Source organism: Corvus hawaiiensis, chromosome 17 (genome assembly GCF_020740725.1).
Source record: "Corvus hawaiiensis isolate bCorHaw1 chromosome 17, bCorHaw1.pri.cur, whole genome shotgun sequence".
NCBI classification, from domain to species: Eukaryota; Metazoa; Chordata; class Aves; order Passeriformes; family Corvidae; genus Corvus; species Corvus hawaiiensis.
Genome location: NC_063229.1, coordinates 16,678,238 through 16,697,347, shown reverse-complemented (window position 1 = coordinate 16,697,347; position 19,110 = coordinate 16,678,238). Strand labels below are relative to the sequence as shown.

Sequence of the window (19,110 nt, the reverse complement as noted above, 5' to 3'; positions counted from 1 at the left end):
CCGAACTCCTCTCTTCTGTTTGGTCTGGAATGGCACAAGGAGAATGTAGTTATGAAATCTAAATCTATATCTAAACTTCCCTGCTGTGTGATGGAGTCCATCTCTGACTGTATTTCCTGCTCACCACCAGCAACTGCTGAGAGTCACTCATTAGGCACAATCATATCATTCCTTGAGAAAAAAGTACAACCTAGGTACCACAGACTCTCTTGTGCTCCCTGCCCTAGGGGAGTGTATTGGTTTGGCATGGCCTGGTTTTAGGTAGCAGGAGGGCCACAAAGATGGCTCCTGTGAGGAAGCTGCTGGAAGCTTCCACCATGTCTGACAGGGCCAATGGTTGATAGCTCTGAAGATGGACATGCTGCTGGCCAAAACTGGGCCAGTTAGAGAGGCTGGTAATGCCTCTGCAATGACATACTTAAGAAGAAAATCAAAAAGTCACAAGATTTTGGATTCTAGTCAGAGAAAAGGAGGAGGTGAGAACACGTGAGGGAAAACAACATGGCAACACCAAGGTCAGTGAAGAAGGAGGGGGAGGAGGTGCTCCAGGCGCTGGAGCCGTGATGCCTCTGCAGGCCGTGGTGAGACCACGGTGAATCAGGTTGTCCCCCTGCAGCCCCTGGGAATCCACAGGGGATGCAAAGATCCACCCACGGCCCGTGGGGGAGGTGCCCAAGCCGGAGCGGGTGGGTGCCTGGAGGAGGCTGTGATCCAGTGGAAGACCTGGTGGAGAGAGAGGGCCCTGCTTCCAGGCTGGAGCAGCCTGGCCTTGGAGGACTGCAGCCCGTGGAAAGAGACACCCATGGCGCAGCAGTTCTGGGAGGAGTACTTGCCAGTGGGAGGACTCACACTGCAGCAGGTGCAGTGTGGCTGCTGCTCGTGAGAGTGGACCCACGCTGGGGAAGTTCACGGAGAACTGTCTCCCGTGGGAGGGAGCCCACGGCCTCACAGGGGAACAAGTCCTCTCCTGGACCAGCGGAAGGAAATCTCAGTGATGGACTGACCAAACCCCCATGCCCTGTCTCCCTGTGCTGTCGGTGGGAAGGAGGGAGGGGCTGGGGGGTGGAAGGTGTTCTAAGGGCTTATTTTACTTCTCATTAGCCTCCTCTGATTCTGTTAGTAATAAATTCACTTTGCAACTTAGGTTGAGCCTGTTTTGCCCTTGAAGTGTTTTATGGTCCTTATTCTCACTCATGAAGCATTCGTTAATTTTTTTTTCTTTCCTTTTCCCTCCTCTGCCCAGCTGTGGCAGGGAAGGGTGAGCGAGTGGCTCTCGAGGGTGCCTGGCGTTGGACCAGTGTCAAACCACGACAGAGAGCCTGAGGCTTTGCTCAGTATATGAGGCTTGGAGTTACCACAGACATTACTAGAAACAACTAAGTCCCTTGGGTCCTTTGGTCACCTCTCATTTAAAGAGACTGAAACACACAGCACACCTCATGAGATGGGACTTCCTTCTGCAGTCTGATAAAGGGAAAATTCAACCAATGTGCCAAATGAGAAGATCGATCCTTGCAATCCCAAGCTCCACAGAAAGACCATCTTCCTCAATGGGATAATCTCCCCAGCAAAATAAGCGGAGGGAAAAGAAAATATGGAACAACCAAAATTGACAGAAAAGTACCTTCCTTAACTGTCATGCTCTGCCATTAATGCGGAGTGACTTTTTTCAATAAGCCTTACATTCATTTCAGATAGATTGCACAGTCTCAAAAGCCGTTTTGCAGACTGTGGGAAGCGGAATAAACATCTCCTCCCACCTGAAACTGGGCCAAGCATGATATTTTTGTCAGTGCCACACATAGAAAGTAGAATACCAGCTGGATTGTCTGGCTTTGCACATTTTCACCTGTGGTTCAAAGTTTATTGCTGATATTAACCCAGGTGAGTTACTGCTGAAGGGATAAAAAAAGCCATAAAAGACCTATTTCAGGCACCCAGTCAGGAAATGTTTGAATAAATGAGAAGGAAACTCCCATCTTTTCCAAAGTAGGAGGAAGTTCCAAAAAGCTACACCCTACCAATTGGATTCAAAGTATAAACTCACATTTATTTAATCATTCCTTCATTTTATCTTGTTCAGCTCAGCCAACTAACAATTAATCTTCCGTCCAAGTCTAATACACCAATCAAGCATGCTGGACCTCAGCAGATAGTCCCAGGGAACCATCAAGTACACGTGTCCCTGAACAACTAGGAGCCAGGTTACTCCTCCCTTTGCAGCCAAATTAACGCAGCCTTAGAGCTAACTAATTGGTATGGAGTGAGGCAGCTCATAAAGGACTGCTTGTATTGCTTTATCCTAACGTGCTAGCCACAGTGCTGACTCAGTGCTGTGATTAGTATCAAACTCTGAAGTGGTTAAAATATTTAATAAGATCAATATTCATTTGTGCTGTGTGCTCCCATCTGCAAAATGCACTGCAGGCATAAATACTAATGTTTAATTACTTATTAGTCAATACTCCCCCAGGTTTTATTCTCCAATCAATTTACCTCTGTACACAGCCTACAAACAGTTGATCCAGGGCTGTTAAGTATTTGCCCAAAGACATCTATGCTCCCTTCTTCAGATTACCAAAGTTTGGCTTTGGTAAGCTCTCTGAATCCCAATGCCTCTCTTCCTCAACTACTACAGAGACCAGCTGTCTTACTGCTAAGAAGGTACTGCTAAGAAGTTACAACCTCAAAATTGAGTCGCAAAATGGAGTCCAGAAGAATTTAGGCCAAGAAAGCCAACTGCTTTCAGAGACCCACTCATCCACCTGGTCTTGCACCACTTGACCAGCATGTTTGTCTTCATTGGAACCTGAAAGGAACAAAGTTTTCTCCAAATGTCTATACATTTTGCACTTGGTAGACAGAAGAGCATTTTTTTTTGATAACACAAAGTAAAACTGGGCACTTTAAAGACATTCTTTTAAAAAAATCTCTAGTGTCTAGAAATATGGATAAAGTTTAGAGGTACTATCTTGTATCCCATTTTTCACAACTGCCATTAAAAATCATACTTCTAATGCATTATCTGTAAAGTAATGGATTTTTTTTTTTCCCCCAGTAACAATGAATGTTACTAAAACTGTCATTTTGATCCAGCACTGAGACTACCTCAAAAGAAAATTGAATGTCAGGAAAATTTCAATAAAAATGCAGTAGCCCCTTTGTACACACCTTCTGTTTCTTTACTAATCAGTGTGGCCTATCATCATTTCTCTACATGCAGCTTAAGAATTCCTTTAATCACACACACTTGTTCATCACAGGAAGAAGAGATCAAATCCACAGCAAGAAAAACATAATAGGCCACAAGACAGCCAAAGATTTTAAGAGCTCACTATTTAAATTTCTACCTACTGCAAAGCTCTGTTTGATCTTTCTTATAAAAGTAAGAGCATACTAAAGAAATAAAGAGGACAAAAATGAAAACATTCTGGACACCTAAATCCAGGCATACCAAATATTAATGTTTATGGGTTTCTGGCACTTAAGAGCTTTGCAGTCAAGTTATGTATTCTTACATTGTCCAAATGGCACATATATGACATGACCCTGCTTTAAAACTGACCTTACTCATTTTAGAAAATACCGTTCCCTGCTAAATGCACTGGTGCACCTGAAAATGAGTTCTAGACCATGCCCACACTAGAAAATAATTATTTTATCAAAACATCTCGTGCTCCAGCCCCTCTACCAGAAATTTAGTCTGGTCTTTTAGACCATAGGTTCTCACAATACATAACTGGTTTCAATCTTTCTGAAAGACCCATCCTTATACACTACTAGGGTTTACAACATGCTTGATGCACCCTAGATGCAGGGCATCCATCCCAGTTTTATGCAAATGACTGTAGATTGGAATCCAACAAAATGACCTTTTGCAAATCTATCTCTGTTGTGCACAACAGAAAGGAGAGATCAGGGCATTTCCTTCGAAACTCCACTACTGCTTGGAACTACTGCATTAATGTGAACATGACCCTTAGTTCAGTTAGAAACCTCTATTTTCTATTTAGCAATGATTCAAACTAATGAATATTATTTAATGGCATTCAAGTAGGGCTGCAATGTAATCTCATGCACTCATCAAATTGTGTGTAGCAGACCCCAAAGGTGCCCTAAGATTTATGCAACCCAGCGCAGACCACACTTTATCCCAAATAAAGTGGAACAGGTCATAAAAACCCAAATACACATCATGAGTATCCAGGTCACCCTCTTAACTATCCACAGTCCAGTGAGACAGCTTTCCACAAAATTTGTTTAGAAAAACCTTGGTATGTTACCTTGACTTGTACTGCTTTGTGCTCATTTGCATTTGGTGTGTGATTTATTAGATAAGTGCATGTAGAAGAACAGCCAACACCAAATGAAAAGGTCTCTGTAAATAGGTCCAAGCTAACCTCTTCCCTGTATAGCACATCCCAGATGTGGGCAGAGGGAAAAACAAAGCATCTGTGGAGCCAAATACTTTACTTAAGACACAAACAATGGCAATGTGATTGTCAAGATCCTATTTTATGTTGCTGAAGTTTGTGCCTTAAGGTTCACTGAGGCTAATGAGCTGAAGGGTATAGTGTAAACTGTCTCTTCTGAGCTGAACACAGGGAGAAAACACCATTCTGATCCCTCTGTGAGAGGAAGCAACTTTCACTTTTTTTACCTCAATTTCCTACATACATAAATTAAAGGTAATTATACACATAACCACCTCCTTAGGATGTTGTGAAAATTAGTTAATGTTTAGAAAGCAACAACGAAAAGTACTTAAGTGTTAAGTATTATCAGATAGCATTATGTTGCCCTCACTTAAATTGTTTTCCTGTCCTCATTAAGTGCCTTCCAACTACTGCTGTTCACTCCCCATGACTTGACTTCCTTCTCTGTGACTTAAAAAAAAAGTAGTTAAATAAGTACAAATTCTAGTGCTCTTTAAAGATTATCTGCTGTGCCACATATTTGAACATCAAGTATAGTTGATGGAACCAGTAATTTTTTTTCAACTAAAAATTAGCTTAGTAACTATTAGTCAGCTTACAAGACAAATATAGTGGGAGAAAATAAATTAAAACTCTGTGTTTCAAGTTTGTGCCAGGTCATTATATAAAAAGACTAATCTGCTAAATAATTAAGGCTCTGTATTTGTGAAGTGAGATGAAAGAAACATTACAAGTAACTAATAATTCTGTGTTGCCTCTAATCTATAACTAGGCTATATACTTCAAATATAGATGTTAGTCTGACTAAGGTTTAACAGAGTCAGTAAAATCGGTTTTCTGAAAAAGCACTAATCTGTGTCAAGGAAACAAGAAACAGTCATCCCCTTTGGTCATTATCTCTGATTAAAAGTCAGCCTTGTCTCTGCTGACTGAGCAGAAGGAAAAAGATGTTAGAAGCAAGCAGCTTCTGTAACAAAGTACACACATCCCTATTAAAAACGAATTACTGAAGTAACAGCTCCAAGCATTGCAGTAGCTATTGAAAACTGAAATATTTGCTGTAGAACACTGTTCATGTTCCATGGCCTATGTAACCATGTGCAATCTGCCTCTTCAGCATGGCCACTGCATGTTCCAGAACCAAACATTCTTCCTACAGATATTTTCAAATCTGATTGTCCAATATGAGACACGCTGTTTCATAGTTAAGATACACAGGAAATATGCTAACACAATTCAATGCTTACAAAAGTCAAGATGATTATGTAAGTTAGCAAACCACAGCTTTCTAAGGCAGAGACAGAAGATGCAGTGGGTTTGCTTACTTCTCTTGGAGAAGAGTTTCTTTCTCTGTCCGATGTGGCTCAGCTTGTATTCATTCTCTTCACAATTGCAATCTTCACTATTCCTGTTGTAATACTTGGGCAAAATATTGGAGGCGCCTCTGCCATTGCCTGCAGCTGCCAAGTTTCCCATTCCCTTGCACTTGTGCAGCTTGAGCTTTCCAGTGGCATCTTCCACACACTGCCATTTCTGGAAGAAAAATTTGGTCATTAAAAATGTGTCCCAACTGTGCTCTGTCTAATGGCCAACTCCAGCAATTTATCAGATATTCCTTGTAGTAAAACAGGGCTCATCTATCACCTATTATCAAACCAGATTTTTGTAATCTTCCATTTTCACACAAAACAGCAACTCTTTGGAACACCCTTGCATTTGTTTCTGATTTTGCTTCTTGGAGGCAGAACAATTGAAATTTCTTTAAAAAAATCAATACTGCAGCTAAAAACATGGAGGTGGCAAGTGACAGCTTTCAGAAATATAACTGTGGCATAAACCAAGGACATTCAAGCCGTATCCTAATCCTGATAGTCTTACTATATTTATAACCCTCAGAGCAGTGGGACCAAAACCTTCCAGTTTTATGGAAGCTCTCCAGGTAGAATCATATATTGGTTTGGGTTGGAAGGGACCTTAAAGACCATCTCGTTCCAACCACCCTGCCATACGCAGGGACACCTTTCACTAGATCAGGTTCTTCAGAGCGCCATCCAACCTGTCCTTGAACACCTCCAGGATTGCTCTGCAAAAGCACCTGTTTCTCTTCAATGACCTTTAAAAGGGTCAGATCAGCTGTGGAATTCCTTAGCTGCACGAATTTATCTCCATCTTGAGTGGTTCTCATAATAGCTTTTTCCATTCAACACCCTTGGGCTTTGACTTGTAATGGCGAGCTGCACTGGATGTCTCTGAAGTGAGAAACCCCTCTCTCTTGCACTCAAACTAGAGAAAATACTGTCCCTGATCACCAATTCACTCTGTTACTCAAAACCTGAAGTAACTCGCTCACAGTGCCCTTTGTGCTGCTGTCAGAGCTGTACCAAGGGCAAGGGAGTTTAGCTGCCTTCAAACTGGCACAGAAGTTCCACCCACTTCCCAGGTACCTCACAAAATTATTTCACCTACTCCTTAATTTATCAACACTTTACTAGCTACAGAGACTTTAAGACACATAAAAAACCCCTTAGAGTAGCAGTTGCTACTGCTTTATTTAAAGTTTCTCAGAAACACTCAGCTTCTTGCTGAGTCTTGAGAAGAGTTCCTCTTCTTCTCTATTACAAAATCCTATAAGCTTGTGCCTCCAGGAATCACTGGAATATTGAGAATTTTCCAAATAAAAGGACATAAGTAAAAACAGCAGCATCTTCCAAGATGATATTTTACAGCAGCCTGCAGCTCTACAAGGGAGACTCAGCCACTTCAGTTTCCACAGCAAGGTGTGCAAAAGCTGGGACAAAAAAGCCTACATTTTCCATTGAAATTCACTCCATTGTTTGCAGGACAGAAAAGTAAGAAAACAAGATCACTGTGCTTTTATTATCATACTTTAAAAGGAGTCAAAAGTGAATTGGCCAGCTACAGTACATTTACCTATCTCTGTGGCACAACCTCTCATGTAAAATAATCAGTTTTATGGTGTGCCCACTGATTTCTTTGGACACCTGGATGCCAAGTCTCCTGAGAGGTACCTATGTTCAACCTCCTGTACAGCCCAAGCCTTGCTCTGATGCAGACAAACCCAGCTTAACTTTCAGCACAACAAATCACAGAAAATAAAGGAGAGATATGACAATAAGACCTTTGCATGACTATCTTCATCTGTAAAGCAGTACTCATTTATCTAGATGTGGTAAAGAATTAACATCTGAAGAATAAATTGCTCTCTTACTTTTCTAAATGCCTAACACTGATTGCTGTACAGACTGAGGTTTGAACTAAAAGTTATTTTACTAGAATAACCAATGCTTTCTTTCACAACTAAAAGAGATGTAAAAATGGTTTTTGCTGTTTCCCATTTCCTCTGAACATTATTTTTGAAAATATATAAACAAACTGCATTTTCTGCTCAGTAGAGCTCTATGCTCTAGGTACATTTTAATACATGAAAAATGAAGTTTCAACAGAGGGCCAGTTCAATGCCATGATGAGAATTACTGCAAGTACTCTGATGTGTGGCCAAAAATATTTTTTCTCTCTTTCATCTCTTGTCAAGAGAGTGATGCTCATTTTTCCCCTCCAGGTGAACTGGAAAAAATCCTTTAATTTTTGGTGCAGCTGTATGCTACAGTGAAAACATCTCAAAGACTTCGCTGAAGGGCACATTGTATGAATTAACAGGCCCCACTGCTGAGTGACTGCAGTGCAGAGCTACATAAATTACATTAGAAGCAAACATTGAACACATGGGGGGGGGCAGGGAGCAGGGGAAGGGAAAGTCTCAAGTTTCTTCTTTTTTTTCCACAAAACAGATATGGGCATGTGTGTGAATATGTCTGGGATTCAACAGCTTACTCTCGGTCTGCTTGTAGGTCCAAATGCAAATTCTCTAGGTTGATATCATGGCTCTATCAGCTGCAGTCATTTCCACAGGATGCCTTCAAACTTAGGGGAAAAGGGCAGGAATTGCAAGAAAAATGAAAACCTCTGCTTAACAGTTAAGAAGCTTTAAACACTGTTAATTCTGGCATTTTAAATTGCTTTCTAGTGTGCAGCATACCATCTGCTCTGTGGAGAAGGACTGGGGGGTCCTGGTGGACAATAAGTTGTCCATTATGTCTTGGGGGCCAAGAGTGCCAACAGTGTCCTGGACTGCATTGTCAGCAGGTCAGGGAGCTGATCCTGCCCCTCTACTCAGCCCTAGTGAGGCACATCTGGAGTGCTGTGTCCAGTTCTGGGCTACTCAGAGCAAGAGAAACATGAAGCTCCTGAAGTGGTCCATCAGAGGCTGTGGAGATGAAGGGACTGGAGCACCTCCCTGCCGAGGAAAGGCTGAGGGAGCTGGGCCTGTTCAGGCTGGAGAAGAGGGGACCTCACCCATGTCTGTCTGTGTATGCAGGGAGGTGTCAGAGGATGGACCAGGCTCTGGTCAGTGCTGCCAGTAGGATGAGAGGCAATGGGTAGAAACTGATGCACAGGAAGTTCCACTTGAATATGAGGACGAACTTCTTTACAATGCAGATGACTGAACACTGGAACATGCTGGCCAGAGAGGGTGTAGAGAATATCCCTGGAGATATTCCAGAAACATCTGGACACAGTCCTGTGCCATGTGCTCTAAGATGACCCTGCCTAAGCAGGGAGGTTGGAAGAGATGACCCATGTGGTCCTTTCCAATCTTTCCCATTATGCAATTCTATGATCATGCATATACCTGTGGAAAACCCTGGAAGCAATTAAAATATTTTTTAAGAGATACTCACTTAAATAAATAAATCTCTATATGAAGAACTTCAGAGTGTCCCAGAGATACTTTGACTCATAGGTAGATGCGATAACCATCCAGAAGCAAACATAATTATTTATAAACAGTGGATTAATTCAACTGTCAAGAAAACTAAAAGCCCTTAGTTCACCAAAATTTTCAGATATTTTCTTCATTAGGGCAAATGATACGTTCCTAAATCAAGACCTATAGCTTGTTACACCTCAAAAGCAGAAAGTCCTGAAAGAGGGGGGAGTTTAACAGCAACCAAAACTCAGTGGAAAACCCAGACTGCTCCACAATCTTCATCCCAGCTCATATCAAAATTCCCAAGGAAGAACCTTCCTTTCCTCCTGCAAAGCCTGGCAGAACAGCTACTCAAGCCACCACATAAATGGCTTTTGCAATATAGCCTGAAGTCCATCAAGCTCACATTGTGCAAAACTTTCCAGACACCTCCTTTTAACATTAAAGCTGTTCCAGCTGGAGATTTCCCACCACCCTCAGGCCAAGTTAGCTGCTGTGCTCATGCTTTCTGTCACCAGTTGTGCTAAGCTTGTTCTGATGCTTCTACTTCATCCTCTATCCCACTTCCCATTGCACAACTCATGCTACCCAGCTATTTGCTTGCAAAGCAGAAAAGTCTAGGCTTTATTAGTTTAATAGGTAAGTTACTGGCAGTGAACAGAAATCTTGTTCAAATGTACACTGCAAAGGAAGAAAAAAAAACCAAACCACAGTTTGTTAACACGCTCTCTTGAGCCCAAACTATCTGATATATGTATCCAAGACTAAATTAGGACTTCAATATCTATGAAACATGAATCTTAACGGCAGCAATTGTAGACTGAACCTTGTTCCCTCTTCCAGTAACACTATTTACCTTGAACATGCAAGTGACCCAGTACCAGAAAGACATATTGCATTTTTCTGTGTGTTAAAAACCTATTATTTCCTTCACAGCCCTTATCACCATGAAGTGGGTTTTGCACTGTTGTGCATCAATGTCTTCTTACCATTACAGCAATCACAGATGTTAATTCAAAGTCATTATTTAAGGCCCCAATCAGAAATAAATAGCCATGAATTTCCCTGTAGGATTTTTTTCTACAATTCATTCAACTCATTTCCCTCAGTGAGTGTCTCTCAACTGACACTGCTTTCTTTGGGGGAAAACAGCCAATCATATAAGCCTTGCTAAGAAAATATTCCGTTGAAACACATGTCTTTCAGAGCTCAGCCCTAATTCATCATTCTGTGTCTCAGCAACTGTTTGTTTGGGTTTTTTTATTAAGCCAAAGAGATTCCATCCATTTTACAGAAAAGTAAAAAGTGAAACAGTTTGATCCCTGACCAGCCAGCGGCTCCCTAACAGCTCTAGGAATCCAAGTTTCTACAGGATAATAAAGTCCTCTGTCTTTGCCAACAATCTGAGAAAAACACATCAGTAATATATATTGTCTTTAATTTACGCAGATGCGTTCTGAACCCAATGTTGCTGCCACATTAGATGGTGAGCTATAAACAAACTGCTTTAATAGCTAGAAATATTCTAACTTCCAGTCTAATTGATTCATGAGTAGTCAGGATACTTTTTTTTTTCCTTTTATGAAACAGTACAGTTACAGTTTAGTTAGCTCTTCTCTGCTGTGGTTTGCTCCTTGTGTTATTTTCCATTGGGCTAATGAGGACAAACCGACAAAATCCAGAGAGACACACACAGGACCCTACTCTACAAGAGATTGTTCTTCTGTTTTTGCTGGCAGCTTATCCTACTGCTCAGATGGTACGAGGTTCAGGGAACAGACAACTTGAATTTGCCATTGTTTGTCTCATACACATTACTACTTCTCTCTTCTAGATGACTTAAAATAATCAATTCGTGTCTTCTTCACAACATCTCTAAGATTCAGGCAGTCAGACCTCTCTCAGCTATTTTTTTAACTGATTATGCCCAGTTCCTTAGTTCTTCCCATCAGGTATCACTTCCTTAACATTTTAACATTTTTGTTGGGTTCACCCCTTCTCCTGGTACCTTCTTCCCACTCATCTACTGGCAAAAGATAAAGTCTGGTTTCCTCTACTTCATGTTATCAGTATATAAATGAAGAATACTGTCTGGTTTTCATTCCAGGGCAACATAATTTCATTACACTGACTCATGATTTTTGGAGATTCAGACCTCTGAACTCTCAGCTCAATTTCAGTTGTCACACACTACATACCACTCAAATCTTGAAATGATAAGATAGATGGCAGAATATTTTGAGGGCTCTTTTAATGCCACAAATTGTAGTTGACATGAGACAGGTGGGACCATCACAACTAGCACAAAAAATGAAGAATCAGGTATTCAGCTAATTTTAAGATTACAATTATATAATTCATTTATTATTAATATAATAATTGGATTGTGGTATCAAATGGTCCCAGCTGCTGCGCTAGGCATTGCACAAGCTAAGGACTGAGTGCAGTCTTAGCAGAAATTACATTAGTTGTGAAGGAAAAAACCAGCAGCACCAAAAGGGGAATTGATTTGTCTGAGGTGCCACACTGAGCCTGTAACAGCACTTAGACTGAAGCCAGTTTCCTGACCTCCAGTAGTCTTTTAGCTAAAGTACACCACTACTCATATCAGGATATTTTTAAAAGCTGTAGTATTATTAAATGTTGGTGTCGATTTTAGCAAGCTACTTACAATAGCCAATACTGTAATGACAGTGAGTTAAAAAATCTCTTATCCAGAAATTCAAATTTCTTCGAGTTTGTGAAGCAACAAGCAAAAAAATCCCATAAGTAAAACAGCCTCTGAAAATTATTATAGGCTATTTCTAGCTTAAGAAGGAAAAGTCTTGTTAATTAGAGTTCCTCATAAGGAATACAATCCTCAGATTCCATCTGATTTATCCTTTAAATCCTCAGATTTATTCAGCCTTAATAAACCATCATGATTTTAATTTTCATAGTTTGTTGCCTGCTAATTTTATCAGTTCCAGGGCTGATAAAACTTTTAATGTATGAAGTTATCAGCAAGTCATTTCTTGCTGCAATTACAGATTATGAATTCAATCCTGAAAGCTGATCATGTGCAACTTGTTCTGAAATTCAGGAACTCCAAAGATCTGGCAAAAGGGCTGTTGAAGTTATCTGGACTCTAGCTGGCTTAATATACGTCACTTATCAACAGAACTTAAATCCTTTCATAACCTCAGTATATCTCTGCCAGCTACAAAAGTACCAATAAACCATAAAAGATAGACAGATCCAAATCTTTCTTCCCAATTAAAAAAAAATTCCTTCCAAAACATGACACTGTTTCCTAGGTCCGGTTGATACAACCTCAAGCTACAGTGGTGTCAAGACAAAGGAGAAAATATAAGCAAATTTTTTTCTATTGCTCCTCCCTTGGCACTAAACAATGGCTAATAATGATTGTGGTGAAATCAGCAATATGATGTAGAGGTGCCATTTATGAACTGCTAAGGAAGGCACACACTGATCAGAATAGTTTTCATCACTGGTATGCCACGTTATGTGAGGGAACTGGGGGCACCAAGCAAGTAAGCAACGTGCTTTTACTTATGGTATCTTCAGGCCAGTTACAAAAGAGAATATCCCTTCATGATCAAAGGGATATTGAGCAATACAAAGCAATTGGAGGGAAGACTATGTCAAACCTTTCATTTGTAGAACACCTGGAAGAAACAATGTGCTAACGTTGGCATTTTGAATGTTCTCCTGTGAAAACTGCCATATAAAATGATACTTTGAATGCTATTTAAAGGCAATTTCTACTGTATCAGATTTGCATGTAAATAAAGCTCTGAAAATAAAACGTATTTGAAAAGGAAATAATGTGAAATCAGGCAATTATTTCTCTTCATGAGTTAGCAGTATTATTTTATTATGCTTCTAAAGAAAAAATTAGGTCCTGCTAAAGAAAAAAATTACTATCTTTTAATCTGTGGAGTTTTCACATGTACAGCATAGATTCCCTCTAGCAATCAGCACTGCTGCAGGTATTGCATGTTTATCAAATGTGCGCAAAATTGGCAACTTACTTAGACGGAGATTTTGTGCAGCTGATGTTATGATACTGTGGGGTAGGAATACTCTACAGAGCAATGCTGGTATCATAACTGGCTTCCACAAAAGCACATTAATGCAGGCTACCAGATAAAAGTGTGTCAGCTTCCACTCACCAGGCAGTTTCGAATGAAAGGCCAAACTATACTGAAAAGAAAAAATGTGTGTGGAAGCCATTAGGTACTAGGATAAATGTTTTTATATTTCATGTGCGAAGAGCTCATCTCTTTTAAATCCTTGAATATGAATGCTGAACTGCTCTTTCATCTGATTCTACAGTCACCCTTTGTTGGACGCAAATAACTAACACAGACCAAACCCTAATAACTGAAAAAGAAAACATGGCAACACACAGATTCCCACTGCTCTCAGAAGAATTTACATATATCAGTGGTGCCAAAAAAATTCCACATGATGGACTGTGAAACAAGGTTTTAGACACCATGAATAGCCTCATCTCCATGATCTTGGTACTCTCTTATCAAAACAATTATAGGTTAAGGAGGGTGACAGAGATTTTCAAAGATCATTTTGTGGCAATAGACCTGTATTCACAAACTTGCACGCTCACAAAGCAGAATTTCAAATTCTCCATCATACATTCAAAGCTTTATTTAGTTCTCCTTTCTTTACCTCTTCTTTAAGTTCTGTCCTTGTCTCTTGTCCTTCACTCCCTTCTGAGTCTTTGTCCTCCATTTGTGCTTCCTGTCTCCTGCTCACACTTCAGATTCCCTTGGACTGCTCAGATTTCTCTGTGCATGGAATAGCGGGTCCCCAAAACTTGTTTAAGTCAAAAGAAAGAGTCCCAATGACTTCAGCAAGCTTTCAACTAATTCTGACCTGGATGTGTCTCTATCTTTGCATCAGGATATGAAAATGCACTTTTTGTACTGAATACTCCAGGTACTGTTAAATAGAGTGTCCTGCAGCATCAGAAGACATCTGCTAAATAACCATTGCATCTGCATAACATCAACTCCCCAAGGCAGTGGTATGTTATTAATTTGAGCTCATTTTACTTACTATGTAGAGCTGTGAACAGCACCAGCAAACAGACAACACCCATTTGTCATTTGAGAAGTTAGTCTTGCTTCACTCTGAAGAGATTTTTAGGGGCACCCATATTTAGACACAATTTATCCTCAAATAAACAAGTTTATCTCCCACTAGTCCTATTGTCTAGACAGACTACTAAGACATATTTTCTAGAGTAGAGGTTAGATGGATTGAGACTCCTTTGAGAGCCCTTCACAGACTTTAATTGACTTGACTGTTTGGCAATTTTTCCTGATGTCCAGTGTAAATTCCTTTTTTTGCTCAATTTCATCCTATCACTTCCAATTATGCCTGACCAAACTGCTCAAAACAATTCTCCTCTCTGTCTCCTGACAATAAGGATGCAGCACAAGCATCTCTTATTAGCACATCTATCCTTCAGAATTTATTGGCAGTTTTGACTATGGAGTTGACATTTCATACCTGCTTCTTAAAGAGGTCAAAGATATTTTATCATCCGTGGAAGGAAACATAAGCCTGTGAATGTGTGTAGACATTACACGACCTTCCCCCTTTCTTCCACAATTGAAACGTGGTAGTTAGAGTAAGAAAGCCTGAATGTAGCTAAGTTACCTTATGCAAAGACAAAGACTCAGTGACAACATGGACTTGGAAAGTCTCTCTTCCCTCTGTTCTTACAGTAATGTTCAAAATAATTGGGTGGACAAAGACAAAGTTGAAACATCTCTTGAAGAGAAAATAGTGATGGAAAAGAAAAGCTGTATTTCCCCATACTACTTACTGGATGATGTCGTAGTAGAAACAGTAACTTTTCCTCCAGTTCCTCAAATAACATTGCAAATTCATAAAACAACAGATTTCTCCCATTCAGCTAAAATTTCAGCTCAAGACTTCTGGTGACAATAAGCTACTGCATATAGTATTCCTTTAAGTTTAGTATTTTTACGAAGAACAGGATGTTAAAATCACTCTGTATACTAAGTCTGACATAGAAGCCACAGGAAGAAAAGAACACCTGGAAAATTCTTATACATATAAACTGGATCCAAACACCTAAGGAACAATGGATTTATTTCACAGGTGCACTGAACTACATGATCAGTAGAGCCAGAAGTATGGAGTCTGGCCTTTGACAGTAACAAATGAACTACTGCAGCCTAAGGAACCCCTTACTGACTATAGCCTTGGTAAGTCATATCCTGTCTGCAAGAATAGCTCTATTCCACAGACTAACTTCCCTTGACAGCCCTCTGGGCTGCTGGGATATGAGGTAATGCCAGTGTAATAACAGACACATTAGCATGTGGACCCAGTTACCCTCACCCCTTTGCCCACAGAATGTGTTACAGTCCTTGGAAAGGAGTTCTCTGACCCATACCTGGATGAGAGAGCAATAACACAGAGTCAATTTTGCCAAGAGTGGTGAATTCTCTGGAGATAGCTATGCTATGCCTTTGCACTGCTCTGGTAAATTTGCAAGATCCTCTCCTGTGCGTGTCAAGATCATGTATTGATACTACCCTATTTTTTTTTTCCCCCATTAATTTCTTCTATGTAACTTGTATCTAAATTGTCATATCTGCCCAGAACAGTTATGCAACAAGGGAAATGACACACAATCAATTAGCTTTATGCCCATATACACACAGACTGCCTCCAGTCATAATTGCACGTGTGGTTTCCAAGTGTGTTTTTGTTAAGAGGAGGTATATATATTGAGTTAACAGAATGTTAGTTTCCCATTACTATATGTAATTCTAAATAACAACAACAAAATGAATTAAAAAGAGAATTCAAAGCAAAGCAAGCTGTATGTATTTGAAGAAGGCCAGTCTGTTAGGTACAGTGTAGCTTCTCATTGCTAATGAATCCCAAATCACATTCTCTTTGGGGAATAAAACATTAAAACAGCCTAGGTGGTTTTCGTAACAGTAGTCAGGAATCAATGCAGAACACTTGAATCAGCAATTTCCTGACTGGCAGTCAATCTCGTAAATGCTGTAACAAAGCTTTGAGCAAAGGCCACAGAATGAGCCATTTGATTTATATGCTGGCATTGATGATGAGGTGAAGGACATTGACACAGTGAAGGTGTTGAGCTTAGCCCAATTATAACTGCTTACTTGCAGTCAGTGGTAACAATGCCTACCTGGCCAAGCTGTTCACAAGCTGTTTGATACTCAGCTCGCTGACAGAGATCTTTCACGCGCTGGTATTTGGGTAGAAAGTTTTCTTCTTGGGCATCTACCTTCTCATTCTCCCTTTTATGCAGCAGTTTACTGGAAAAGAAAAAGAAATATTTTTACATTAATATTAACTCCAAGATAAAAATAAGAGTTTGCTGAAAAGACTCAGAGGAGTAGTTATTTTCCAAGTCCATACCATCTCTAGTAGCCAAAACTTAGCAGTCCAGTAGAAACTAGCATTTAGCCTGTCCAATAACACACAAGTTACTCATGTCATGCTCTCAGGGAGCATACAAAAACACATAAAATCAAGACAGTGTGTTACATGCCTGAGTAACAGGCAGTGACAACAGTCAATATAGAGAGACCACATCTCATTCTACAGGGCTGCACTTTGCAAACCCCTCATGCTCCCATTTATGTATTAAGGCAGAGGTGCAGAGGGAATGGCCAGCAGATGAAGATGCAGAGAGGAAGGGTTGTTCATAATCCCATGATACAAGCAGGAGGGTGGGGGGCAGCAGCTGAAAGCAAATTGGGATGCCTTCCCATCTCTGAATCTAAGTAAACTCCCCTTCCCCCACCACAGCAGCGTGTTCATGCAGGTTGTAGGCAAAAGGCCATGCATTCCGTCCAATCACACAATCACTGCCACTAGGCATACTGCAGCCATGTCCCTGCTGACACAGCTAAATGGCTTTACACTGTGGTGGAGTGCTGCTTTGGCTTTAGCTATTCAATATCCTTCTATTTAAAAAGATTGGGCTTTGTGATTAACACTTTCCTTACCCTCTTTCCACTAGGAATGAGTCTCTCCACACCTTCATCTTTTTCTTTAAATGAAACCTAGGAGGAAACAAGGAGAGGAAGAAGCAATTCCCACAAAACCAGAAACCAAGTTATGCCCCAGTTTTCTCTCCCACCCCTAATTCCAACAAGAAACGTGCCACATAACTGCACAAGAGGACATTCAGCTCTATGAAGCAGGGACATACGTCTCTCCACTGAAAACAATAGGATATATTTTTCTCACAGGGACAAAATCCACAACAGGTTTATGCAGTGCAACTTCTTCAACATAATCATGTTTAAGGCATGAGGCATTAACTGAATTGTCCTTGTTCACAAAGGATCACAAATTAAATCGGTCTTCCTGACTCAAATTTGGGCTCTTAACCTGCATCTACCCACAAAGTATCCTATTCTAAAGCAGCTGCTCCTTTCCCGCTTTCCCTCCACCCAACTACTTGTAAAGCAAATAGTTCTCCTTCCCTGATTTTCTCTTGCAAGCATTCTCTAGCCAGTCTAATTCTCTTCCTCAGTCTTTTTCCAATGAAAGTATGGCTGGAAAGTCTTAAATAACAATTGCAGTTTTTACTGCGAGTCTGTCTTTATATTATAGTCTGACACACAATCAACGCTGTCAATTATTTTACTATTTATTCCATATGAAATGCTTTGCTACAAATGATGCCACAGAGATATTTAAAATCTGTAACTCACATAGTTGAAGACTTTCATGTGTAGCCCTCTTACTTCTACACAGACTACATTTAGTATATACAGATGCCACATATGCCATACATCTAGAATATGAATGTGCCAAAATGAAAATAAATGACTGAAGTGAGTTGTATATGCCGAATAGTCTTCAGACTTTCCAGTGAATGTTGTACTCAGACAGATGGTGGTTTTCTTATATTTTCCTTTAAATTTTCTGCATGCTGCTGAACACCTGTTCAGTCTTGCAAAAACACATGCATGTTTCCATGCAACATTTCCATTTCTTACCTATTGACTGGTCTCTCAGAATCCAGCAGCTTTAGAATGGATTTACCATCCATATCAGATGGAATATCCAATCCAGCAATATCTAGAATTGTGGGTGCAAGATCAATATTCAACACAATGTGAGGATTCCTGAAAAAAACATAGGAGAACACAGTTTAAAGTCTATACAATAATACCAAGCAACTCCAGCTTCCACAGAGTCCAAGGATCTGAAAAGTCTTATTTTGTGACACCTGCAAATAAAAGAAGACACAATCTGATTCCTTTCCATGATGGAAATTAACATATAATACATAGATAAGTTGCATAACCTCAAGGGGACTAATACAAATATTTTAAACTTTAGCATAGAGCATTTTTGAGAAAGAAAAGTAGTTCATAAGGCAAAGTTAGTTAATTTTTGCAAAAGACAGTTTAAAAAGCATTGGAAAAACTGTTTGGGTGTCTTACAGAATCAAAATGACTGCCAAATATGTTAATAACTTTCTTAAAAAGTAGATTTGGCAGGTAGCACATGCTTTACCTGTTTTGAAATCTGGTATAGAAATGAGTACCTCAGTTCCTATAACAGTAGGCATGTTCTGAAGAGAACATGAGAAATGTATTGCTAGGCACTAGAGAAAACTAAAAGTGACTGCTAATTTACAGTGTGAGACAGAAAAAGGAAAGGGATGAAAAAAAAAGCAGCACGGAGGAAACAGTTATGAAGAAAAAAAGAGAAAAAAATAACAGCTTTAATTAAAATGATCTTTCAAAGGGCACACATTTGCACATTCTGCAAAAACTTATGAACAGCCACCCTCCGGTACTTTGCAGAGTACGGCACATGCTC

At 40.1% G+C, this 19,110-nt stretch overlaps 1 protein-coding gene across 8 annotated transcripts in view; it reads right to left on the bottom strand.

Annotated features, from left to right (window-relative positions):
* The window catches only part of SULF2 (sulfatase 2), a 122,762-nt gene that overhangs the window by 12,192 nt on the left and 91,460 nt on the right, over positions 1–19,110 (bottom strand). For all 8 annotated transcript variants that reach the window (XM_048321458.1, XM_048321457.1, XM_048321460.1 and 5 more), the window contains 4 exons: positions 18,279–18,407; positions 17,277–17,333; positions 16,451–16,580; positions 5,762–5,969 (listed from right to left, as the gene is read on the bottom strand). In XM_048321458.1, the coding sequence (XP_048177415.1) occupies positions 5,762–5,969; positions 16,451–16,580; positions 17,277–17,333; positions 18,279–18,407 (524 nt within the window). The remainder of the gene's footprint in view (positions 1–5,761; positions 5,970–16,450; positions 16,581–17,276; positions 17,334–18,278; positions 18,408–19,110) is intronic.